This window comes from Rattus rattus, chromosome 6 (assembly GCF_011064425.1).
Source record: "Rattus rattus isolate New Zealand chromosome 6, Rrattus_CSIRO_v1, whole genome shotgun sequence".
In the NCBI taxonomy this organism is placed as follows: domain Eukaryota; kingdom Metazoa; phylum Chordata; class Mammalia; order Rodentia; family Muridae; genus Rattus; species Rattus rattus.
In genome coordinates, this window is record NC_046159.1 from 84,284,086 (window position 1) to 84,311,714 (window position 27,629).

Genomic DNA, 27,629 nt, shown 5'->3' on the forward strand with positions numbered 1-27,629 from the left:
ACTTTCAGACCATTTGTGACTGTACACAGTCTTGCTTCAGAGCACCCACCCAGTGGCTTATAGTCATTCTGTTAGATGCTTGCCACTGGACACCCCTCCCTCCCCCACTTCACTTGCTCCTGTTTTCCTATAAAACCTTGTCCTGCTAAGGGTTCAAGGCTACTCCGCCTTCCCTTCCTGTCCTGCTGTGTTAGAGTTGGGTTGGTGGGGACCCCAAGCCTGAGCTTGTAATAAAGAGACCCCTAATGCCATTACATCAGAAATGGCTCCTTGGTTGTCTTTTGGGGTTCATGAATGCTTCCTGACACAACAGAGGGAGGGGCACCTGGCTTGAACATTTGGACCCTCAAAGCCCACCTCCAATGACATACTTCCTCCAACAAGGTCATACCTCCTAATAGTGCCACTCCCTGGTGTTCAAGCAGTCAAATCTATGAGCTGATGAGTTTCATTCTTATTCAAACTACCATACATATGTATGTGCACTACATGTGTGTCTGGTACCCACAGAGGTCAGAAGGTGCCATATTCCAGGAACCCGAATTAAGGATAGCTGTGAACCACAGTGTGGTGCTAGGAACAAAACCCATGTCCTCTTCAAAAGGAACAAGTGCTCTTAACCACTAAGACATCTCTCTAACCCTGTTTTTAGAGTGGATATTCCCACTTAAATTAACCTGATTACAATAATTCCTCACAGGCGTGGCCAGAGGCTAAAGCAATCTAAATAATCCCTCACAAGTATGCCCAGAACTTTGTCTCCTGGGTGACAATAGATCCTAACAAGTTAAAAACAAGATAGGCCACCATAGTCACTGTAACTTTGGTTCTTCCAAGTGGCTCATGTATGTGGAATCATGTGGTTTGTCTTTTTGTATGTAGTTTATTTCACTCAGCATAACATCTTCTATACCAGATTTCAGTTTCCTTTAAAAAAAGAAAAAAGAAAAAACCCTGAATGAAATTTCATTCCATTGCAGTAATATTCTGATGTATATAACTCCTTTTGTCCCCACCTCTGCCTGTGAGCTGACATCTGTTTCCACTTTTCAGCAGTTGTGACTAATGCTATTATGAATATTGGTGCACAAAAATATGCTTATGCCACTGCTTTAACCGATTTTTGGTATGCACTCCACAGCAGAACCGAGACAGATAAGATGACCTAACTTTCTCTAATAGTTTTGGACTCAGTGTTACACACTATTAAATACTGTAAAAGCATTGTTAATGTTTCAGGTTTTGTTTTTGACACTGAATCTTGCTATGCAGCCCAGGTTGGCTTTGAACTGTCATTGGCTTTTGTAGTGGTTTGAATAGGTTGTTCCCCATAGACTCATACGTTTGAATATGCTAGGCCCAGGGAATGGCACTATTGGAAGTGGCCTTGTTGGAGGAAGTGTGTCACTGTAGGGGTGGACTTTAAGACTGTCCTCCTAGCTGCATGGAAGATAGGCTTCTCCTGTTTGCCTTTGGAACAAGATGTAGAACTCTCAGCTACTCCTGTATCTTGCCTGCCTGGATGCTGCCATGTTCCCACCTTGATGACAATGGACTAAACCTCAGAACCTGTAAGCCAGCCCCAAATAAATGTCCTTTATAAGAACTGCCTTGGTCATGGTGTCTCTTAACTGCAACGGAAACCCTAAGACAACTTTCCTACCTCATCCTTTTACTGGGACTATAAACAAGTGCTATCATCCTTAATGGGAACAATTGGCCTTTATTGTAAGCATTCCGCTTAATGTTTATTTTCCCACTAACTTAAATGTTGCAGGACTGGAGCAATTAGCCCATTCCCTGGCTCCTCTTTCCGTGTATGGAAGACTGTCAGTCAAGCACTTCCTCTTTAGGATACCTTAAGTATGGTTTGGCTATTTTGAATGCTTCGCTGATACCTTAAGAAAGATAGAGTGTGACCACAGCTGCTTATTGAAAAATATCTGGTTGTAGAAGGCTCTAATCAAACAGTATTTAAAATCACTTGTGCTGAATGTCTTCCTTCACAAGCCCTGCTAAACCCTAGCAGCCATTTTTGTCTATACCAGAAAGGGTACCTTCCCTTTGTGGCTCAAAAAAAGGCTTGTGATTGGTGCATACTGTCTTTTATTTTCATGAGGGGCTCTGTATCCCACACATCCTTTCTGGCTATGTAAGTAAATTCTCCAGAACATCTTTTGGGGTTAGCTTGGGGATCCCCTTCTGTGTGGCACTACAAAAAGGTTTCTGTTGGGACAAGAGGTGCTCAGTAGTTAAGAGTGCATACAATTGGGGTTGGGGATTTAGCTCAGTGGTAGGCTTGCCTAGCATGTCTTAAGGCCCTGAGTTCGGTCCCCAGCTCCGAAAAAAAAAAAAAAAGAAAAAACAAACAAAAGAGTGCATACAATTCTTCCAGAGGACCTGCATCAGGTGGCTCACAACTACCTATACTTCTCTTTCCAGCCAATTCTAGATGATTGGCCCCAGGTACCTGCATGCATGTGCACATACCATATATATATATATATATATATATATATATATATATATATATATATATATCCTCTGCTGAAAGGGTGTGTGTGTGTGTGTGTGTGTGTGTGTGTGTGTGTTGTGTAGGCCAAGTGTATGTGAGCATGCAGATTCATGTACATGCAGAGTGGGATACCAGGCATCTTCATACCTTCCTCTGTTATTGTCCTAGCACAAGTCAGAGTCTCTCACCGAGCCAGCGGTTCACAGTGTCTTTTGCTAGACTGGCTGGCCAGCAAGCTCTCAGGACCCACCTCTTCCTGCCTCTCAGTGCTGGGGATACAGCAATGTGTCTGGCTTTATATTTGGATTTGAGGATTCAAAGTCAGGTCCTCCTCTTTGAAGAGCAAGTGTTCTTACCCATTCATCTATCTCTCCAACCCCCATGAGTGGTCTTTTCTGGTCTACTTTTGATATTTATTATTAGGTCATATTGAACTGGTAATATAAAGAAGAGATAGGCAGAAATGAGTGAAATGGGAGCAGCCAAGAAGGCAACAGGGCAGGAGTGTGGCAGTGTTCTAGGGGCAACCTGCAGAGAGCAACAGGATAGGGAACAGAGGCTGCAGAGGCTGTGAAGAGCTAAAGACAAGAACCTTCCAATCCTTAAATACCAAGGGTCCCTACAACCCAGATAGAGAGCTGTAACACAAGGACCCAAGGGTCCCAACATCTAAGGCTTGTCTAGATGCTATAACATTAGCATGCATATCTGGTTTGGCTAGTCATTGCTGGAAGCCTAGGATTACTGCTAAGTGCTGAGGAAGCTAGCAATTGAAGCCCAGAGAAATAAGTCTTCAACTTTCATACCTAAAACCCTAAGTCTCTAGATCCTCAATCCTAGAGCAAAAGACCCTTGGCTTTCATCTCTACTAGTTGCAAGTTTCTGGGTCACCTCAATCCCTAGACCGAGGGCATTCAAAGATCCCGGACTATCAATTCCAGAAAAGCCTCTCCTGTCATACTTGTGTTTTTTTAACACATCTAGCGCAAAGAGATCCCAGCAGCGGACTGCTAACAGAATTGTTGGATCACATGGTAACTCTGTAAAGGAAAAAAAAACAAAAAACAACAAAAAAAAAAACACTATTACGAAATCATTGGGGAGAGGCCCTTGGTCCTATGCAGGTTTGATGCTATCCTTGAATTTACAGAAATCTGCCTACCTGACTCTGCCATGCTGAAATTAAAGGACTGTGCCACTATGCCCAGATTAAACTTTGTATAATTTATCGTTATAGGGGTGACTTATGACTCCCATATACACACAGTCAAGATGCGGCAAAGCAGCCGCATAATTACAAGTTCCTTGGGCTCAGTGCTAGGTGTTCATAATGACCTCGGTCAACTACATTTTCTTTGCATTATTATTACAGGGAAACAAAAATGGAGTGGATAGATACATTGTATATGAGCACGCTTAACTATATTTTCTTTGTATCATTACAAGAAAGCAAAATGGAATGGATAGATACATTATACACGAGCGCAGTCAACTAGATTTTCTTTGTATCCTTAGAAGGAAGCAAAATAGATACATTGTATATTAGCTCTGTAATGCATTCTGAGGCCCGTTAAGCTCCTCTACCAAACTCGTACTTTTAAATGGTCTCATGTCGTTCATACGCTCCTCTTAAACTTTGAACTCAGTCTGGAATTCCTGAGATATCCTTTCTCCAGCCCCTGCCCGCTGGGATTAGAGGCGTCTGCCACTTTACCTAATGCTTTTTGTCTTGTAGTCACCCCTATTCTCGAGACTGGACATGGAAGTTAGGAAGTAGACAATTCTGAACGTTTTTTGGTTTTATTGTAACACGTATCTTCAAGCAAATCTATCATTTTTTTGCTTGCTAACAAGCCACGGCAAGTTATAAATAACAGGCATAGACCACAAGCATTTGCTGCTTCGAGGCTCTGCTTTGAAATTTGGGGAATGGAGGGTGTCCGCTGCATTGCAGTAAAAACTGGCTGGAGGCGTCACTTGTGGAGACCGTCCTCTGCACCCATTCGCTTCCAAACTGCGGGTTATCTCCGTGGGGGCAATACTTCCGAAGCCTTAACAAATTGAACGTCCGAAGGCGTTGTTGGTTGAAACTAAGGAAACAGAGCCCATTCAGCAAACGGTCCAATGTCCTCCCTTAACTTCAACTTCCCTGAGTATACTGGTCCCCGGTCTGGCCAAGCCTGCAAATGTCTGTATCTCCGCCAGACTCCTCAAAGAGGAACAACTGCAGCTACAAGCGCCGCTGAATAGAACTTTCCGAACTGCTTTTTCCAGGCCACGCCTGAGGCTGGGTGGCCCCACGACCCCGCTCCGCGCACGCGCCCTGGCTGCCCGGCGGTAGCCCGGGAAGCCCCAACACAGACGCCGGCGTCACCTCGCGCCGCCTCCGCCCTTCCTGCTTTCCGTTTCCTTCCCGCGCCTGCGCGGCTCCGATTGTTTTGGCTTTCCGGTGGGGCAAAGGAAAAGGGCGCGGTGAGCCAGATGAAGGCGGGGTCCAGGCGCGGGCACCTGGGAGCCGGCAGAGCCGCTGCTGGAGCGGGCCAGGGCGCGGGCGCGGGCCGCAGGCCGTGACGGCCCAGCCCAGGAGGCGCGAGGAAGCGGAAGCGGGGGTGGAAGCGAGCGGCCCGGATCCCCGCAGCGACACGCCCCCGCTGTGCGTGCGGCCGCGTGAGTGCAGCCCGGCGGAGCGGCGCGGTGAGCTGGGCGGCCGGGGCCGAGGTGAGCCCGGTCGGACGCGAGGTGGGCGGCCTTTGTGGGCCGGGGCGGCGGCGGCTTTCAAACTCAGGCGCTTCCGCCGAGCGCGCGCGTGTTTCCGGCAGGGCCTTGCGCGGCCGCGGGCTCGGGGCGGCGTCCTTCCGAGGCAGAGCTGTTTTGCCCCGCCGTGTCGCGGCAACTGAAGACCGGCGACCGCGTCCTTGCCTTTTTTCTTTTCTTTTTTTTTTTTTTTTTCTTGGCACATCGGCAGTAACTAAGAGTTAGCCAGGTTAGCCGGGGTTCTGTTGTCCTCGGCCTGCGTGTGCTCTACTGTGGGAAGGGGAAGCTGCCCTTTGAAACCTGTTTGCTTTAGAGGGAAATCGTGGGTTTGAACTGGACTCATCTTCTCCTGCTAAATCAGAAGACGGTTGAATAGACTGTTCGCTGCCGTAGTGCAGTTGTTTTGAGTTAACGTGTGCTCTCCTCCACTTCCCGCCCCATCAAGCTCCTGGCCTACTAGTTTTAAGATTTCTTTTTATAGCTACTTAAAGGAAAGGAAATACGTATTCTCCGGGCTGCAGCTCTCTAGAATTTCCTTGGTGGCCCCTCGTAAGTTAAGCAAGAAATTAAGATAGTAAACTTGATAGACTTTGCTTTGTGAACAGCTATATCAGCTTTGTAAAGACTGGGGAAAAGACAGTGCTGGTCACGTGTTGTTTATACATGAATCTGTAAGTCTGGCTCAATGAGCAGACACTAAAGAACAGTCCTATCAGGAGAATGCTCTGACTGGAATTATATTTTCTTCCTGTGAGTTAATACATTTTACTTATCTTTTCTTTTGCGTTGTGAATTGTTCCCCAAATTTGAGTAATATAGACCATGTTTTTTGCAGTTGAGAATGCCTTCGTTTAGTCGGCCTTTGGGTAAAGCTCTTATTTGTAACCTAAGGTCTATTTGAAAAGCCAAGTCAGTTGTTTTTCCCAGTCTCTGTGATGTGAAGTGTTGTTGCTCTTTTTGTCTGTCTGATAACGTTATGCCTTTCTGCTTTGCTCTTTTGTTAGTTAAGCGCTTTTTCAGGTTCTTTTAGATCAGGGCCAGAAATCTTAGAGGGTATAATTCTTGGCAACTATGGCATACTTTTCCGTTGAGCATACTTTGTATGTAGTCCGTGTGTTTCCACGCTGTTATTTCCTCTATTCAGATAAGTACTGTAATTATTCTCCCTTTTATTTCCATAAGCGCAGTACTGTAAAATGTTAACTTTTCACTTAAGGAGATGACAGAAATAAAAGGAGTCATGGTAATTAATTAGTGAGGCCACTGTAGAGTTTTCTTTTTTAGCTAGCAGAAATAATGAGAATTTCTTAGTTTCTATGCTTTTAATATTGATTGTGTTTTAGATGTTTGTTAAATTCCTAGAAACCTGAGGTGTCTCTTGAGGTATACTGTATTAATAGTGTAACCCAGGCTTGCCTTAAAATCCTGCATCAACCTGGAGTTGAAGACTAGTACTAGCATACCATGCCCTATTGAATACAGTCTTGAAAGCCAAAAGATACGTGGTTTTCCACAGATTTGCATGCGATTTAGTAAACTGTTGACAACCCCCCACCCACCCCTTCTCAGCCATATTCCTAAGACAGTTGGGGCTGAGAAAATGATGAGTTTTGCTGTCCTGAAACACGTCTTGATATCCACCAGTCTTGCCCTGTTTTTCAGAGTTTGAATAAAGCAGATACATATGGAACTTGAGTAGTTAAGAGCGTTAGTCAGGTTGGTCTCAAGCACTTAGGTGTAGGAAGGAAGGTGTTCTTGATGTTTTGGGACGATTGGAGTCCCCAGATCCTTTTATGGGAAGGAGAGGTGGTCATGGGATAGTGAAGACAATGAAGTGTAACAGGACCATCTTTCTTTACTCCACTCATAGAAATGACAGTGGTGATTCGTAGTGCCTTTCACTGCAAGCAGGGGCCTCCAAGAACTTTACCTTTGTGGTAACACTGGGGATGCTAAGCAGACACCCTACTTTTATTACTGGGCAATAGCCCCAGCCCTTGTTTGTGACAGGATCTTGCTGGGTAGCCTAAGGTTGGCCTGAGCTACCAGGATGCATTTCCTCCCCTGCCCACTTTTGGAGAAAGGGCACACTCAGCATCAAGTTTTGAGTTCTATGTTTCTGTAAGGAAACACATTTTAGTATTCATAATTAATGTTAAGGGGCTCTACCCCTTATACTCTATATAAGAATGTGAGTATCCAAGATGATACTTGCATAACTTGGGGTATCAGGAATGGCAAGTTGATTTAAACAATGTCGTTACAAAATTACAAAAACAGTTCTTGGTTCTCTTGTCAGTAATTGTTGTCTGTTGTACTTGGAGGAACTGACCCAAGAAAACAGTGTTAATGGAAAATTTTGGGTCAGTTTTGTATCAGCCAGGCCCCACCCCTTCTTGAGGCTGAGTAAAATGGAGAGGTAAAGGAGTGATAGTTCAAAATGGCATCCTGAGCTCAATGATTCTGTCATAGGCCCTTGGTAACTTACTGACCATACTGTAGTGTAGGAGCTTGTCCTTATGCTTCAGTTTACATAAGTACGCATCGATAACCTGACTGAGCTGGGAATAAAGGAACATGTAGGAACAGACCTGAGCTCCAAGGTTTATTAGAGGAGGGAAAATTACTGATATTATCAGATTTGCCATATTTTAAAAGCAAACAAACAAAAACCCCAGCCATTCTCAAAACCCTTTTACTTTTTCTTGTCACAGCTCCCAAAACTCATTTGTGTAAGATTTGTCATTTAAAGATCACATAGTGAGCCGGGTGTAATGGTGCACATCTTTAATCTCAACACTTGGGATGCAGTGGCGGGCAGATCTCTTAGTTGAAGGCCAGCATGGTCTTCATGGTGAGTTCTAAGACAGCCAGAGAGAGACCCTGTCTCAACAAGTTTCTTTTCTAAACATTCTCAACTTTTTTTTTTTAAGTACTTGAAAGGAAGCTGCTACTGACACCCCTTTAGTCCTCCCAAGGGAGTGACCTCTCTTAAAGAGACACTTGTTTAATGACTCTGCTATTATGGCTCTCTGTCTTTAATTTTTCTGCACTGACATCAGCCATCAAGGGTTAATCTTGTTGGGCTGATAAATTCATACTTTGTACCATCAAAAAACTCTGTACATTTAAAAAACTAACTCCATTAAAGTTTCATTTACAGCTTAGCGTGGTAGTTCATGTGTGGGTTATTGGCATTGGAGAAGCTAAGTCAGGAAGATGAGAGTTCAAGACAAACCTGATTATATTGAGGGCTCCAGAACAGCCTGACCTACAAGGTGAGACCCTGTCTGAAAAAGACAAAAATAGGGAGCTGCGTTGGGATACTGTGGCCTTGTAACTGAAATCTCTAAGCCTGTTAAGAATGTGGAGATTCGGCCTTTGGGAAGGGATACAAAGTTTCACCAGTGATTGGGACTAATAAAAATTGTACAATGTGTGCAGTGCTCTGTTTAAGGCATTGTTCAAGGATGACCCTGAAAAAGCTGTGGAAGAGTTCTGTTTTTATATATGAGCAAACTAAGGTGCACAACTAGTGAGCTGCAGAAGTGGGCTTTTCCCCAGAGTCATTTCCACTTATGTGCTTTTGTATATGCACATACACATGCACACACACCACAATACTACTTGTCATCCAGAATGCCTTGGATCCTTTTCAATAAGTCTTCAGCCTTCTGTAGTGACACTTGCAATACTGGAAGATGGCAGCAAGAGATTGTACTTACTACAATTGAATACCTGTAACCTGATTCCTAGAGGAAGACCTTCATCTGTGTGTGTGTGTGTGTGTGTGTGTGTGTGTATATACATGCGTGTGTACACGTGTGTTTTCTAGTGTGTTTCCTGTGCTGGGATTGAAGACAGGACTTAACACAGCTTCTTGCAGGCTAGGCCAGTGCCCTATCTATCACTCAGCTGCATTTGCAGCCTTTGTTTTACTTTTGACTGGCAAGTAATTGTATATTTTGTGGAATACAATGTAATTCTTTAGAGATTTGTTTTTTTTAATTAGGTATGTATCTCTGAATGTGGGTAGACCCAAGTTTGTAGGTGCTCTAAGAGGTCAGAAATGTCAGATACCAGGCTATTATGAGATTGATGGAGATGCTGGAACTGCATCTACATCCTTGCAAAAGCCATCCCTTAACCTCAGCCATCTCTTCTAGAACAATTTAACGTTTTGATGTGTACATTGTAGAATGGTGAAGTTATTTAATATGCTCATTGCCTCACCTTGAGAGAGAAGGCAAGAGAGACAGAGAAAGACAGAAATATTTAAAATCTACCCTTAGCAGTTTTTTGTTTTTTTACTGTTTGAGATAGGGTCTCACTGTATAGCCCAGTGTCTTGCTTCCTCCTGCTGTGATAAAATGCCCTGACCAAAGCAACATGAGGAAGAAAGGCTTTATTTTGGCTTGAAGTTCCAGGTTCTAGTCCGTCTTGGCTGGGAAGCCACAGGAGCAGGATTTTAAGGGAGCTAGTTACATTGCATCCACATTCAAGAGAGAGATAATTGCTAGTTTCAGATTTCTGTTATATCCACTTAGGACCCTCTGCCCAGAAACTGGTCTCTAACAAAGATGGGTCTTACTTAATGGGTCACATGAACTAATGTAATCAAGACAGTCTCACTTAGCAGACATGTCAAGAGACCCGTCTCCCAGACGATTAGCAGTTTTTATATAATAACTTATTCTTTATATAATAACGTATTTATTTCTATGAAAGGCCTCACAGTGTAAGAGATTCTAATAAACTTATTTTTCCTGTCTTAAAATTTTGTAATGTAGCATCTACAAGCCTTGTTCACATTCTTTTTGTCCATCACTGATCCTTTAAAGATAGGGTAACTGAAGCTGGCATGTAAGTATTTGTGTAGCCCAAGTGGCCTCAAACTTGTGATAGTCCTCTTGCCTTAGCCTCCCATGTTCAGGGATGTATGGTAGCTGTCACCATACCTGTCCTTTCCTGCCTTTGATACTTCATTTTTCATCCACAACTCAGTTAATTTTTGATAGGCCTTGTTTTCACATACAGTTGTGTTTATTCTGAACTTTATTCCCTCTTACACACTTGGAAAATGGGTACTTACACATGCTAGACACACTCCGCCACTGACCTGTCTTCCAACACTTAATACTCTTAAAACAAAGTGAAATGGACAATTCTCACAACAGACACAAACCCTCCAGTGTAACCAGCAACTATGTTTTGCATGTACAGTGAATAGCTTGCCAATCTCTTGCCCTGGCTTCATCTAGTCCTTGTATTTGGTAAATGTTTTTTTGATTTGTTGTTTTTTCCTTATTTGTTTGTTTTTTATCTTCCTGCTTCAGCCTTAGAGCTGGGATTATGGGAATGTGTATTAATATTGTAGAAACATGTCTTTTACACATCTTGTGTTTTTCAAGTGTTTGTGTAGGCTGGTGTAGTTAATAAAACAGAAAGCAATTTTGAGTAGTTTTGGATCAGGTCATTATATATAAGCAGTAGTTGTGTTCTTTTTCTTTTTTGTTTTGCTTTCTAGTCAGGGTCTCACTATGTAGCTCTGGCTGGCCTGGAATTCATTATATAGACCAACTGGTCTCAAACTCATAGAGATCCTCCTACCTTTGCCTCTGCTGTGCTTAGGTGTGCACTACTACAGATGGCCTTTGTATTTCTGATTTTGAGGAAAAAATCTAGTCCTATATATCCCAGGCTGGCCTTAAACTTAGAATCTTCCAACCTCGGCCTCCCAAATGCTGCCTTTCATGTGAGCATCACCAGTCTTGTCCTTGATCATGGACTTTTGAGGTCACAGACGCAGGCATTCTTAATGCCTCAGATGTTGGCTGGGATAACAGGTACTTAATGTGTGCCTAGCCAAGAATTTTTGAATCCGTAACAGTGTTTTTCACCATGTGTATATATCTGGGGAGGGATAAGACATCCCTTCACTTTTGGGCTTGATTTTTTTTTTTTTTTTGAGCCTTAATGAAGGGTCCACATATAAGTACAAAACTGTTTTCAAAGTCCACTGAACCAGAGTAGCAGTGTTTGAATAGTAAGAGGTGTTAGATGAAACTTGGTGTGTTGGCTCCTGTCAGAAGTTTACTATGAATTTGAGACCATTCTGGACTCGGACAACCTGGACTATAGAAACCCTGTCTCAAAAACCAACTACCAATTAAAAAAAAAAAATCTCGGGCGTGTATATACAGTATGTCCAGGTAGAGTTAATTAACAGTCATACTTAGTTCAGTTATCAGTAATTTAAGTCTGTACTACTCCTTGTCTTTATGATCCAAAGAGAAAATAATTCTAACAAAAACTATAGGTATATATTTTAGTCAGTAGCTGTTCATTCTGAAAAATTGTAAAGACATGCATAGCACCCAGGAAGCTGAGGCAAAGGTACCCTTGGGCTAACCTGGGCTACATAATGAGATCCAGGCCCCCTCACCCTACCCCCTGCTCCAGGGAGGCAAGAATGCTTGCTTAGTATGCAGGAAGCCCTGGATCTACGTATACTGTATATGGCATATCCCTGTAATCTCAGCGCCCTGGAGGGGTAGAGGCAGGAAGATCAGAAGTCCAGCCTGAGAATATGCAATGATATACTGTGTCTCATCCAAAGTAGATTTAAAAAAAAAAAAGAGTTCGTTCATTTGCATGCTGCCATTGATGGTGATATGAAGGCCAGAGCCAAAATATATTGTCTTTGAGTTGAAATAATACATGTTTTGAAAATATGCCTGAAAATTAGGTAAATGAAATTTGTATGTTGACAAAACCCAGAATATTTAAGTAGATACTAAATAAAATTTCCCTTTTCGTTGGGAGTAGCTTTCAGTGGTAGACAAGTGCTTGCTGAGTGCCCATTTTACTTGTTCTGCAGTGTGTCTTAAGAAAAAGAGTAAAGTGCTCTGTGCCTCTGCCAATAGTTTGTAGTTTGAGTGGGGCATAGTAGTATGAGCTTGTAGTCCCAGTACTGGGGAGGTTCAAGCAAGAGAGTTTCAACTTAATGGCCAGCCTTGGCTATGTATAGAGATCTCTCAAGAAATCAACCAACTGAAAACAAAACAACCCAATAACCCATAAAACAGTGCCCACGTTTGGAGCTTAAGCTGACCCTGTCTTGGAATAAAACAACCTTGGGCTGGAAGTGTGCTTTGGTAGAAGAAGGTCTTTGGTTTGTCCCCATTGCCCCTTGAGCTCAAAATTAAAAGGAAAGCTGTATTTCGGGGAAAATGTTTCTGATACCAGCTTCTTACAGTTACCCATTTTATTCTTTTGTCTGCCTTTGGTGTCTCTCACTGGTTCTAAAGAGACCTTTAAAAATGTCATTTGTAGTTTTCACTGTGATTTTTAGCTAACAATAAATGTATGTGGTATTTAAGAGCACCGGTGGTTGGTAACTCAGCTCCTCACGTGTAAGTACTCATATCAATTAACAGTAGTTGAATTCATTTTAAGTAATACTAGCTTATCTAATAAAAACTAAACAGTTTCTTCAGTACTATGCAAAAAAGGATGTCAACTTCTATTGATAAGGTGTATGTGATTTATTGTTATTGCTATGCTGGGAATTGAGCCTGGGGACTTGAACGCCAAGTGTGTGCTCTATGATTGTTCTATATCACCAGCCCTTTAATTTTAAATATAATATAGGATAATATGCAAAACAGCTGTTGAAAGGAAAAAAGTAAAATGTGGTGTTATATACAGTAAATGATGGGAATAGTGGTTGAGATTTGCTGCTGTGATTGGAGAGAACAGCTTAAAGGAGGAGAGGTTTGGCTATCATGGCAGATGAGAAGCAGAACAGTGACAGGAAGGGGCTAGGGCATGATAAATACCCCCAGGAACACCCCCTTCCCCGACACCTAGTCCTCCCATCAGTACCCAATCTTACAATTTAACTGTTTCCCAGTAGTCTTCATAATTTGAATCAGTGGATTAAACCATCCTCTCATTGAGAGATGACCTTGCCTCAGGAACCACCCACACAGACATCTCTCTTCAGTTAGACACTAGATTTAAATGGTTCTCACTCCAATCAAGGCAAAAGTCAAAATGGGCTTAGAGTATTAAGGATGTCTTTCCAACTTTTTGTTTTTAAAGAGCAAGGAATTTTGTTACAGAAAAACTTGATGTTGGGCATCTCATTTGTTAATCACCCTGAACTTTGTATATGCACAGCTCAGGTGTGGAAGTCACAGGACAACTATTCCATGTTGTTGCCTTTGGTAAAGATGATGTGTTCAGTTATGGAATACTTCCTAGATTTCTTGAGAGTTTTAATATTTGATAATATGCATCATATTACCTCTATAGAAATATGTAACTTCAGATTTTAGAACATATCTCAGTCTAAGAATTATGAATAAAGGGCTGTAGGTGTATGTTAAGAATGAAAGTTTTTCCAAACCTTCACTAGCGTGGAACATTGCATTATATTTGGTAGCAGCCAATGATATTAGGTATTAACTTCAGAGACTGCAGGGTGAAACTTAGATTTATGATGTACCTTTCAGATCTAGAAGGACAACAGAACCTCTAGGGGTCCAGTCTTGCTTTGCCTTTACACCTGTTTCAGTTACTTCCATAGTTAATTTGCTGGAAACATGACAGTCTGTATGGGGTTAGCAATTCTGGCAATTGTTTGGTTCCAGCCCAAAGATACATTGTGATCTCTTTGGTGCCCTGAATAATTGATACTTTGTAGGAGAAAGCAGTGGTTCTAATAAATTAAAATTACTTCCCTTTCTGATTTTGAAGCTCAGGATTAATTATCTAATTTAAAATTGAGATAATTTGGGGGGTTAATTTATGGGTAGCCACCTATTTGGATTTCCCTTTTCATTTTCTGCTTATAGTTCCTTTGACATCACATGTTATAAATCCTGAGTTCCAAATATTTTTTAAATTAAGCCGTGATTCATTTTAATTTGTTTTAAATTTTTTATTATTTCTTGTTTTACATGAATTGGATTTTTTCCTGCATGTATGTTGAACCATGTACATGCAGTGCTGAAAGGGCCAGAAAAGGGCTCCAATTCCTTGGAACTGGAGTTACAGAAAGTTGTAAACTGTCATGTGGGTGCTAAGAACTGATGCTGGTGCTGGAAGAGCAGCCAGTGCTCTTAACCACTGAACCACCACCCTAGCTCCAATATTTTTTAATGAATGTTATGTAGTAGAATTTAGCTGTGGGTTGTCCCCATTGAGTGGTGTTACATTTCTTGTTATAGCAAAATAAATGACAAGTAGCTTAAGGAAAGGCTTGTTTTGGCTTACAATTTGAGAGTATAGTCCGTGGGGGCAAGGGATGAGACAGCTGTCACATCATCCCACAGTCAGGAAGAAGCAAATACTGAATGCTACTTCCCACTGACCTTTCTCCTTTCTATTCAGCCTGGGCCTTTTCACATTAATCTAACCTAGAAACTCCTTCACAAACATGCCTAGAGATTTGTTTTCACAGTGATCCTAAATCTTATGAGGTGACAGTCAAGATTAGCCAGCTAGCTATTCAACAAATTTTATTTGTTGAAATAAGCTCGTCTTCTTGCTTTCAAGTCCTATTTGATCATGTCTGATTTCTTAGGGGTACTTTTGGGTTTATTGGTGATTTAAAATGCATTTCAATGAGCGAGAATGGGCAGGGAGAGACACTTGTTCTTTCAAATATTCTGACAACTTAAGTCCAACTCATTAATTTGGAAAACAATTTGTATGGTAAGGGTGTTTCTATGTAACTTGTTATTGTCACTCAAACATTTCTAAGAGAGAACACACTACAAAGAGATAAATTATACATAACTTGTCTTGTGTAGAATTTAGAGAAGAGATGTGACTCAGTGGAGTGCTTGCCTGGTATCTTGCAAGGTTCTGAACTCTACCTCCATCTCCTCAACAAAATACATGTTTGATACCTATACATACAAATGTCTGCACAGTGGAATGTCTTCAAATTTAGAACTAGCATAGTTTGAATCCACTTGCTGTGTAGTCTTTATGAACGTATGGATATGTTCAAAGAGCCATTGCCAAAGAGGGCTTCTGTTTGAGTTTTGGTTTCCCCTTAAATTGCACTCAGGTATTGCTGTTAAATATCTAAAAGATCTGGCTTTTGCAATTTAAATTTTTTAGAGAACCTTAGAATTGTCTGGTTATTCATTTGCTTATTTTCTAGGATGTTTGTATCTTGTTTGGAAGGCAAAAAAGTTTAGAGTACAACTGTTAATTTTCTGCTGCCTAGTTATTTTAAGTGTTTACGTCTCAAATAATTCATTTCTCTTGTTTCATTTTTGTACTAATATCTGAAGTTGATTAGAAGTTCACATAAATATAATGCATATCAAAGGTTGTTGATTTTAAATATTGTGTTCTAAAAGCTTGATCTACATATTCTAACTGACCTTTTTTCTTTTCAGTTCTGCAGAAAACCTACTGAACATAAAATGTTGCAACAAAATCTACCTCCTGTACTTTTCCCCTTTATTCATGAGCTTCACAGTTGCAAATTTGAGCAGGATGTTTGGAAAATCTGTTGAAGAACTGTAGCGCAGGATGACCTAGCAAAGATTGTGAGCCTGTAACGAGATACTCATAGTGGCTGTGTCAGCTCTGTTCTGAATGCTGCAGATAACAGCAAGTGAACTCCCTCCTCTACTTCTCAAGTATTCATTTGACCTTCCATCAAGACGGACTTTTCTAATCTGTTCTTGAAGATATTAATGGAATACAATCATGTCCACTCAAGAGGAAAGGCAGATCAATACGGAGTATGCTGTGTCCTTGTTGGAACAGTTGAAACTGTTTTATGAACAGCAGTTATTTACTGACATAGTGTTAATTGTTGAGGGCACCGAATTCCCTTGTCATAAGATGGTTCTTGCAACATGTAGCTCCTATTTCAGGTAAGTAGTTTGTCTTGTTTAGTTTGTAAGAAAAGTGTCATTTAAATTTCTTTATTACTCTGTGTGTGTGTATGTGTGTGTGTGTGTGTGTGTGTGTGTGTGTGTGTGTGTGTGTGTGTGTGTGTGTGTGTTTACATACTCAGCTATGCCAGAACAAGCAGCGGAACCCACTGAGCATCTTACTGGAGACGCTGCAATGATGCTTCATCTATATAGATTCTTTAAATTTTAGAGCTTGTGGTTTTTGTTTTTTGTTGTTGTTTCTGTTTGTTTGTTAGACAGAATCTTGCTGTTTAGCCATCCTTGAACTCATTATAGGGACCAGGCTGGCCTTGACCTCCCAGAGATCTATCTGCCTGCCTCTGCCTTCCACGTGCTAGGATTAAAAGCATATACCACTATTCCCAGCATATGTTCAAGTTTTTAAAGCTCCCATCTCCATGTTTTACTTAAATTTTTATTTCAGAAGATGCAATATTTGTCAGAATTTCCTAATGTCATTAAAGGACAGATGACATTTTCACTAAAGTATTAAATATACAAAATTGTTGAAATTGACCAAAGTTTTACTGCGAGGTGGCATAAAAATTCAAAATACTATTTTTCTTGGAAAGAAAAATAAGAATAGATAATTTACTCTTTTAGAAACTCATAGTCATAATAAACTGAAGAATTATACAATAGACTGATAATTTTTAGGGGATAATTGTTGCTGTTTAGATACTAGCTTAACAACAACAGCAAAACTAGGTGCCACCTTAATAGTAACTTGATTACTATTATGCTTGTGGTACCTCCTCAGTCTTACCAGACTCCAGCAGTGTAGGGACGCCTTGTGTCCCAGAACTTAGAAGTTCATTTAGTTATGCTCATTAGAAATAATAGAACGTTTTTTTCTTCTTTAGAGAAGAAAGGTTTATTTTAGTTCACAGTTCCAAGTTACAGTCCATCTCAGACAAATAATAAAACTTTAAACTTTCAAGATGATTTTCATCTTAAAGGCTCTTGAGAATAAAAGCCAAGGTAAAGAAAGAGACAGGATAAATAAGGGAACATAAATGTATACTAAGTGTATTCCTGTTACAAGCATTTGCTTCTGTTGCCTGTTTGTGGCACCTGTAAGCAAGACAGACTAAATGCCTTTGAAAGTCGATTTACCAAAAAGTGTGGAGATGGTACAATCCTCAGAGCCCACTGGGCCAGTTCCCTATTCAGTGCAGATTACTTTGGTTTTGGTTTGTGTTGTGGGTGTTCATGCAGTTTCAGACACAGATTTTCCTGTCTGTTTCAGAGCCTATGTGCAATAATCAAGCATGTTTTACAAGTGGAGGTTAATGGGTTTCAACACCAGTTGTGCTTTGGTGGCTCTCAAGTGCAGACTTAGATGCTATATATTAAAGAACTTTTCACATGACTGTGGGGTCATTTTTGTTTTCAGACCCATTATCTTACCAAGTGGTAGAAATTCAGTTATAGGTTCAGTGAATGGATCCCTGAGTTCATAAGCTCTCTCTTCTTAATGACTTAATTGTAAATCTTAAGCCACTTTTAGAAAGAGCTTTATGCTTTTGTTAGAGATTGGCAGCTGCATAGTCATGGAGTTGGTTTTTTTGCCCAGGTCAGTCTTTATTTTGTGAACTTGTACAACTCTCCTGCCTCAGCATTGTTAATAGAATAGTTAGAGTTAGTTATCTTAGCAATTATCTTGTATAATATTAAACTACGCAAGAGAAATTCTACTACTGTTTTCTGTGTTGCCACTTCATTTTTTTCTTAAGTTCGTAGCTGTACAAATAACATATTTTATGTTATGTAAAGTTTTAATCACATTCAGAGAGGAGGGGAGGGAGGGAGGGAAACAAACAGTTCATGTGTGGAAGCCAGAGTACCACTTGGAGGAGTTTGTTCTGTCCTTTCACTCTGTGGGTCCCAGGGATCAAACTGAGGTCATTAGGCTTGGCTTTTTTGCCAAGTCATCTTGCTGGTTTGAAGACAGTGCACTTTAATCTCTCATTAATACTGTTTAATATTGCAATTTAAAGGCAACAAGGCTCCCGTTATTTATTATTAGCCAGTTCCTTTTATTTATTGGTTTGTGTCTACCAGAAGTTTGCCTACTCGTTAAGTCTGCACCACATGTGTGCTTGGTGTCCATAGAGGCCAGAAGAGGCTTTTAGATCCCTTGGAACTGGAGTTGTAGATGGTTATGAGCTACCATGGGGGAATTGAACCTAGGTCCTGGCAGAGCCTGTGCTGTTGAGCCATCACTCAAGCCACCTTTTAAAAGTTGTGATTTTATGTGTATGTTGGACTACATGCAGTGCTCATGGAGGCCAGAATAGGGTGTTGGATCTCCCAGAACTTGAGTTATACACATGGTTGTAAGCCATTATATGGGTGCTTGGAACAGAACCCAGTCCTCTGGGAGAGTAGCCAGTACTCTTACCCACTGAGCCATCTCTCCCCACCCTGTAGTTTGTTCTTTAGCTTCTGTGATGTTATGGGAAAAGCAACTGCTTATATTTATAGAGAACATACAATAGTTCGGTACATGTGTATAATTAAAGCTTTGTATCATTAAGATCATGTGATTGGACTGGTTTTATAGCCACAGAAGAAAGCATACTAATTACCTTTTCTTATGTGTCTTTTGTTCTAAGTAGATTATGGTATATGGCTTAATAATACATCTGTCTCAAATATTTTTAGCTGGATTCTGCCTTCAGAATTCAGTATTGTTACATACACAATTAATTCTGCTTTTTATTTTTTATATGTGTTTATGGTGTGTTGCAGAGTACACATACCTCTTTATGTGTATAGGTCAGGGACAAACCTCAGGTGTCAGACTTAGCCTCCCATTTTGTTTGAGATCGTCTCCTTGTTTGCCATCACATAAACCAGACTTGCTGGGCATTCTCTCTCTCGTTGTAGAAAACTGGGATTACAGATGCTAGCGGATCCTGAGAATTTGAACGGAAATCCTCAATACATATGCAACAAGCATTTTACCTGCTGAGTCATCTATCTCCCCAGTATCTAAATTCTGTCTTTAAACTAGTTGTGATTTTTTTTCTTTTGTAGTTTGTTACCCAAATAGTAATTGTATTTTGGTAAAATTTACTGATCATTTTGTACTCAAAGTAACTGAGTTACTACTTGAGAATTACTCAGCAATTTTATGATACTTGTTACATCATTATGTGATTCGTTATTTGGTTTTTAAAAGATTTATTTACTTCATATATCTAAGTACACTGTCGCTGTCTTCAGACACACCAGAAGAGGGCACCAGATCCCATTACAGATGGTTGTGAGCCACCATGTGGTTGCTGGGAATTGAACTCAGGACCTCTGGAAAAGCAGCTAGTGCACTTTTCCAGAGCCCATCTCTCCAGCCCATTTTTGTTTGTTTGTGTTTCTAAGCCAGTTTAGAACTTTGACAAAGGGTGAGCAATGTGTCTCAGTAGGTAAGTGTGTTTGCCACTGAGCCTAAACCTAGGTAGATTTTCCAGAACCCACATGGTGGAAGGAAAAAACTGGTTCCCACAAGTTGTCTTTTGACCTCCACGTACTCACCATGGCACACATAGGCACAAATGCAATCAACCAATCAATCGGTCAATAAATGTACATTTTAAAAATGTCTGTGGTCACATTGGTTAGGCTCCTGCTACATTTAGTGTTCAGGAAGCAGTCACTGAAGTCGCGTGTTCTTGTGACAGTATTAGGTAACCATTCTCACTGTCATCCTTGCCTGGTGGGTGAAGGAGAACCACGTGTCTGGTGCTTCAAGGTTTTTGCAGTTCTTTTTTCAGTTTGCGGGTTTGAGTGAGTGTGATTCATACTCATATTCTCTTTCTCCAGACAGATGAAGCTGGTAGCAATAAACGTTCTGGGCGTCTTTTCTAAGAACCCTATCCTGACTCAGTCATAATAATTTGTGTTTATCTTTTAGCCTCAGGTGGGGCCTAAGAGCCACGCTGATATCGGTGCCTGTGTTCCCTCATTGCTTGCCTTGATTTTAACATTTGTCCATATTGCTCATTTTGTATTGTATTAGGAACCACCAGTAACTTCAGTTCCTCCTGCAGTGTGTGTGTTGAGGTGGGGTACTATTTCAGCTATATAGGCTACAATCCATCATGAAAAGCCAAGGCAAAGGACCTGAGACAAGCTGAAACAGCCCAAGGGCACGGCTTTGCCACTCTCCACAGTGTAGCCACAGCTGTTGCTGGTTCTTAGGACTGATGCCGGCCAGCTTCGAACCCACAGTGACCCTCTTGCTTTAACTGCCAGGTGCTGGGTTTGCGGTGCAAGCCGCTGAGCCCAGCAGCAGGTGTATTTATATTATTGATGGTGCGGGTGCTGCTGGTGTGTGTATGTTGTGTAGTCACTGGAGAGTAAGCCTGGGGTATGATATGGGCAAGGCAAGAACTTTCCGATTGAGATAAACTGGCCGTTTTAAATTTTTGAAAATTTAAAAAGTTTAGTCTGGCTTTCAGCTTCTTGTTTTCCAGCTTTGGCCACAGCCTTCCAGATAGCTGACTCCACAGTTTGATAGCCATACTTCAGTTGTGCCGAGGAGTGTTGCATGCATCTCACTGTTTTGGGGGTTTTGTTATTGTTTGCTTTTCAGGAATCTTTCAAACCCCCCCCCCAAAAAAACCAACAAAACCAAAAACTGAGTTCTACTACAATGTTGTCTACTTGGTGGGTTTTTTGTTTGTTTGTTTTTTAAACTGGAATTCTTAAGTACGGTTCTCTTGCAATTTCTTTTTTCTGGGTGGGGGAAGGTGGGAGGGATCTTCCTTATCCTGCATTAATGCCTAACCTCCAGTTTCCCTCTACTAATGCGTTCTTTACTGGTGATGATACTCTTTCCTTTAGACTCAACTGGTCTTCACATACGCACAGCCTGACTTGCCTTTTTCCAATGAACTTTCCTTCTTGGCCCTACAATTTGTTAATGGTTAACATTTTTTCCAGGTATTTTATTGAAAGTAAACAGGTAGCTTTGACTCTTATCTACTTTCCGAGTATCCTGTTCTGTGTTCAGAAAGGAGCTAGACTTTATCAGCCTTTTGTACTCACTGTTGGCATAATCTGTCTCCAGCTAGATGCCTGCTCTAGTTTCATAGCCACTTTTCTAGTTTGCACCCTGTGCCTCTTGAGCTGTTTGTGTATAGAGTATTTGTCTTAGAGTTTGTCATGATTAATGCAAGCTCGAAACATTGTCTCCTTTACTGTTTACAAGATTACTCAGAGGCAGCAGGGAGACTGGAATTGAGCCCAAGGCCTCATGTATGGTACACAAAGTACGCTACCACTGAACAGCCTTTCCAGCCCTGTCTGTTTAAAGGCCTGTGACCTTCTACTCATCTTTTTCGTTTTCTACTATACTGCATGAACTTTATTCAGCTTAACCCACATGTGTTATCCAAAGTGTTATCCAAAGCCTTCCTCGTCTCTTTGTAGAGTGAAAGTTAGTGACTGTTTCGGTACTTACTCTTAATTCACTGATACAGGAGCTTTTTTTCTCTTGAGAATGCAGTAATACTCTTCCAGATAAATAATAGGTAAGGTGTCAAGATGTCTCAGTACTTGCCATCAAGCCTGAAGTTAGATAGACCCTCCAGTTCCACACCGTGGAGGGACAGAGCTGACTCCCAGAACTGGTATCTGACCTCCACACATGCACTTCGGCCTGCACCCTATCTCACGCACAGTGAAGATGCACAGTAAATAAAAGCAACTTTTTTTTAAAGTACACTTTTAAAAGTTACGGTCTGAGCCGTGTGTAATGGTGCGTGCCTTTAATTCAGCAGGAAGCAGAGAGAGATCTCTGAATTCCACAGCCTTTTCTACATAGTAAGTTCCAGGACAGCCAGAGGCACACAAGTGAGACAACTGACTCACAAGACTTGGAGTATAGTATATTGCCACAGTGTAATCTTTCTAGTATAATTTCCTGCATACTTTTTGTAATGGAGCTTCATGGTTTTTAGGAAAGTTAGTGATGTATAAGCTTTTTAAAGATGGAATTTATATACCATAACATCCACCCATTTTAAGTGTGCGGTCAGCTCTCAGCAGCTTCCTTTATCACACATTCAGCTGCAAATAAATGCTCTAAGAAGGAAAACCTTCCAGTCTAGCTACTTTTCCTGTATTTACATTGTTTGAGGTATGAGGCTGGGTGACATTGAAATTGCGTGGGTTTGCCTTCCATGTGTGCAGTGTTCTATATTTGATTCCCAGCACCACATGAACCAGGTATGATAGTGCATGTCTATAATCTCAGCACTGGAGGGAGAGGCAGGAGAATCAGAGTTGAAGGCCAGCCTACATAATCTAGGCATGTTGATACATAGATAAATAGGTAAGTAAACAGTTTAAAGGTATGTGCTGGGTTTATACATATGTGCCTCGTTTTTTAAAAGGACTTGGCATCTTTGTTTTTGTGTTGAAGTATCCAGGAGCCGTCCTCCTTGGATTCTGATGACAGAGTCATGCTACCATTTGCACTGTCTAATTGTAAGCACCTCTGCCGCCCTATCTGCGTGTTTATAATCATTTCTCATCCCTCCCACAGCTCTAGCCACCTGCCAGTCAGCTTTCTGTCAGTGAAGATTTGGCAGCTTTTGGACATTTCATGTAATATGTGGTCTTCGTATCTGGTTTCTTCACTGAGCATGTTTTTGAGGCTCATTTATTTATCAATACTTGTTTTATTGCTGAATAGTATTCCATTACGTGACGGTGAGGAATAAAATCATTTTGATGTCCTCTGTTAAAATGGCTTAGTGGTTATTATATGGCTTGTCTTGAACCCTGGATTATATATGATTTTCTCATGGTCTTTGAAGGGGTTGTCTATAAGTAAATAGAATTATCAACTTATCAATTAAATTAGCATCCTGTGGTACCTAGTTTTCATTTATAAGTGTGTTTCCCGTGTCCTGCAGGGCCATGTTCATGAGTGGACTAAGTGAAAGCAAGCAGACACACGTGCACCTGAGGAATGTGGATGCTGCTGCCTTGCAGATGATAATAACTTACGCATACACAGGGAACTTGGCGGTAAACGACAGCACTGTAGAGCAGCTCTATGAAACCGCTTGTTTCCTACAGGTAAAGCAGGCCTCTCCCTATGACGAAGTGTAGCTTATCTCATCAGTAAACAGTATTTCATTGATGATAGTCTTTGCCTTACAGTCTTATTGCAGAGTTTATATGGGTCAGATTTTGTATACAAAGTGTCGAATTAAAAAAATAGGATTTTTTTCAGTTGGTAGTTTTATGACAGGCATATAATTTTTTCTCTCTTTTTAATTGGGTATCTCTTATATACATTTCAAGTGTTATTCCCTTTCCTGATTTCCTGTCCATAAGCCCTCTATCCCCTCCCCCTTCCCTTCTATAAGAGTGTTCCCCTCCCCATCCACTCCCCCCACACACACCCCTGACAGTCCCCTACACTGGGGGTCCAACCTTGGCAGGAATAAGGACTTCTCCTTCCATTGTGCTCAGCAAGGCTGTCCTTTGCTACATATGCAGTTGGAGCCATGGGTCAGTCCAGACAGGCATATAATTTAAAAGTATGTGCCAGAGTAACAGCCATATTGGTGTAGAAATGTTAAATTTGCCCTCCCTCCCCATTTTCCAGGGGTAGCACTATATTAAACACAAGGTCATAATCTGTGTGGGTTTGATTACAGAATTAAATTAAAATTAAAAATTAATAAGCTGGGTATGATGGTACACTCCTGTAATCACAGTACTAGGGAGGCTGAGGTGGGAAGATCACAAATTCCAGCGAACCCTAAACTCTAATGGTCGTGGAATTATATTGAGCTGTTAAGCAGTTAAGTAAAATGGATGACTAATGCATTTTAGTATGATTCTAGTCTGTATTTCTCAGATTCCCCTTTCAGATTTTAATAGGAATGTGGGTATTTTCCCATCTCTTTCCCTATTTACGAATACTTTGTACTTTGGAAACTGGTGTTTGAGCCAGGCATGGTAGCGAGAGATGAAAGTGAGGGAAGGAATCAGAGTTTAAGGCCAGCCTCAGCTACCTGTAACAAGACCCTGTCTACAAAAACAAACAGGAAACAGCAGTAAACAGGCATTTAGAGAATTTAAACAACTCCTTAAATCTGAGATTACCACTGTGTGCCACTTACCCAGCCTGAATAGAACAACAGGTAAATTAGGCTATTGGGCAAGAGGAAGAAATGGAAAATGTATATAGTCTAGGAGTCTAATTTTGTCATTGTAGGAAATTGTCTCTTACCCCAAATGTATAAAACTTGACATTATGGGACAGTCTGCTATGGAAAACCTATATCTTAGATAAAAATAAACTGGCGGATGGGAGTATGGTTCTCAGTGCAGGGTCCTGGGTTCAAATTCTGAGCATGTTTGTATTTTTTAATTTTTTTCTATTAATCATCTTTTCCCCCTTATTTTAGGTAGAAGATGTGCTACAGCGTTGCCGAGAATATTTAATTAAAAAAATTAATGCAGAGAACTGTGTACGGCTGTTGAGTTTTGCTGACCTCTTCAGTTGTGAAGAATTAAAGCAGAGTGCTAAAAGGATGGTGGAGCACAAGTTCACGGCTGTGTACCGCCAGGAAGCCTTCATGCAGCTGTCCCACGACCTCCTCATAGACATCCTCAGCAGTGACAACTTAAATGTAGAAAAGGAAGAAACCGTGCGAGAAGCTGCCATGCTGTGGCTAGAGTACAACACAGAGTCCCGATCCCAGTATTTGTCTTCGGTTCTTAGCCAGATCAGAATTGATGCACTCTCTGAAGTCACACAAAGAGCTTGGTTCCAAGGTCTCCCACCCAACGATAAGTCTGTTGTGGTTCAAGGTCTTTATAAATCCATGCCCAAGTTCTTCAAACCCAGACTTGGGATGACTAAGGAGGAGATGATGATTTTCATTGAAGCATCATCAGAAAACCCTTGTAGTCTGTACTCTTCTGTCTGTTACAGCCCCCAGGCAGAAAAAGTTTACAAGTTATGCAGCCCACCAGCTGATTTGCATAAAGTTGGGACTGTCGTAACCCCTGATAATGATATTTACATAGCAGGGGGCCAAGTGCCCCTGAAAAACACAAAGACAAATCACAGTAAAACAAGTAAACTGCAGACTGCCTTTCGAACTGTGAATTGCTTTTACTGGTTTGATGCACAACAAAATACCTGGTTTCCAAAGACGCCGATGCTTTTTGTCCGGGTGAAGCCATCTTTGGTTTGCTGTGAAGGCTATATCTATGCAATCGGAGGAGACAGTGTTGGTGGAGAACTGAATCGGAGGACTGTAGAAAGGTATGACACTGAGAAGGATGAGTGGACAATGGTGAGCCCCTTGCCTTGCGCTTGGCAGTGGAGTGCAGCAGTTGTGGTTCATGACTGCATCTATGTGATGACGTTAAACCTCATGTACTGTTACTTTCCAAGGTCTGACTCATGGGTAGAAATGGCCATGAGGCAGACCAGCAGGTCTTTTGCTTCGGCCGCAGCTTTTGGTGATAAAATTTTCTATATTGGAGGGTTGCATATTGCTACCAATTCTGGTATAAGACTCCCCTCTGGCACTGTAGATGGGTCTTCAGTAACTGTGGAAATTTATGATGTGAATAAAAATGAGTGGAAAATGGCAGCCAACATCCCTGCTAAAAGGTATTCTGATCCCTGTGTTAGAGCTGTTGTGATCTCAAATTCTCTTTGTGTTTTTATGCGAGAAACCCACTTAAATGAACGAGCTAAGTATGTCACCTACCAGTATGATTTGGAACTTGACCGGTGGTCTCTGCGGCAGCATATATCTGAACGTGTATTGTGGGACCTAGGGAGAGATTTTCGATGCACTGTGGGGAAACTTTATCCATCCTGTCTTGAGGAATCTCCATGGAAGCCACCAACTTACCTTTTTTCAGCAGATGGAACAGAGGAGTTTGAACTGGATGGAGAGATGGTTGCACTCCCACCTGTATAGGGAGTCGAGGGAGTGCACATGCTGAACTTGTGATATCCTTTGCTAAACCAGAGGGTATAATAGGACAGAGTATGAGTACATAAAATCTATCTTTGATACATTTTATTTTTATGCCCTACTTAATATTTGCATCAGTATAATATATATCAGTGTGTCATACAGAAAGATATGCTTCTGTAATATGAAATAGGTTATTTGATAACTGAGAAACTTAAGTGTATCATGTGAGCATAAGAGTCTGGATTATCTAACATTGTTAGCCCTGTGTATGTGCAGTCCAGAACTTCACTTTTAAAAGTAATCTCCTGTTCCCAGTGTGGTATCTCAAAATTGTGCCGAGATTATTTTAGTATATGTATTGAATTCCTGTACTTCCAAAGTCCTGGAATATAGGTTTTTTTGTTTTTGTTTTTGTTTTGTTTTGTTTTTTTTGTTTTGTTTTTTTTTAGTATAATTCCGCTGCACTTAACACTAATGTTCATGTTGGTATAGAAATGTCTTTTAAATCCTATACTATTGTTGAGCAAGATCTGCTATACGTCTATGGTATTACACAGGGAAAGCTGTGACTGCAGGATCAGTCTCACTATTCTACTAGGTGCATGTATTCCCTTCCCACTGACTTACACTCGTCTCTCTAGAATACAGGTTGTCCAGTCAGCTGGTCACTTACCAGGTGTGGACTTACATTGCTGGGCTTGCAAATTGCTAGTCCCTCATTGTGCGGGTCTATGTGGAGCTTTAATCAGTAAATGTCTCCACTTCCTATATTACATTAACGTTGGCTCATGCATATAACCACCTGCTGCTGATGTAGTTATCCATCTTAAAAAGATTGAGAGTGGATTAACCAGGTCATTACATCTTAATTTAATAAAGAGCATTACTGTAGAGTGATTGTGTGTAGGTATCTAATAGGTGTGTTTTTTTTTTTAACCTGATGTGTGTATGTTTGGGGGGCTAGGATTAGAAAGGTGAACTGTGCAGGAATTGTCTGCACTGTGCAGAAGAGCAGATCCGAGTGCTGCTCTGGCATTAATCCCAGGAACCACTAGCAGTAGTGGGGCGCCACCAATATAACATGAGCACAGGTGCCTCATGACAAACATGGCTGGCATGTTCAACTGCATAATGCTCTGGCACTGTATTTTGAATGACATTAATTTATTAAATAAATTGTATATAATCAATATCTGTTGTTGGTTTCTTTTGTGATGGGAATGTTCTGGCTATGCTTTTATTTGAGGTTTTGCTGAAGCAGATTAGGTACTTGAAGGTGTTTTCTCAAAAATGTTTTTGAGATACACAGACACACACACACACACACACACACACACACACACACACGCTCGCGTGTGAGAGAGATAGCGAGACAGAGAGACAGAGAGGGTGAGAAAGACTGATGTCAGGGTCATTTGCTTGTTTCCTTCTAGCTGCTTT

General features: G+C 41.1%; 1 protein-coding gene across 6 annotated transcripts; it reads left to right on the forward strand.

The window, feature by feature from the left end:
• Positions 1 to 4,927: 4,927 nt before the first annotated feature.
• On the forward strand, positions 4,928 to 27,379 carry Kbtbd2 (kelch repeat and BTB domain containing 2). Of its 6 annotated transcripts, XM_032906430.1 has the most exons (5): positions 4,928 to 5,233; positions 8,433 to 8,547; positions 15,691 to 16,176; positions 23,145 to 23,310; positions 24,654 to 27,379. In XM_032906430.1, exons 3-5 carry the CDS (start codon positions 16,007 to 16,009, stop codon positions 26,187 to 26,189), a joined length of 1,872 nt encoding a protein of 623 aa, XP_032762321.1. In that variant the 5' UTR covers positions 4,928 to 5,233; positions 8,433 to 8,547; positions 15,691 to 16,006; the 3' UTR covers positions 26,190 to 27,379. The 6 variants fall into 6 exon arrangements, with proteins under 6 accessions (XP_032762321.1, XP_032762320.1, XP_032762319.1 ...); XM_032906429.1 differs by lacking the exon at positions 8,433 to 8,547 and having other exon boundaries at positions 4,928 to 5,254; XM_032906428.1 differs by lacking the exon at positions 8,433 to 8,547.
• Positions 27,380 to 27,629: the final 250 nt, after the last annotated feature.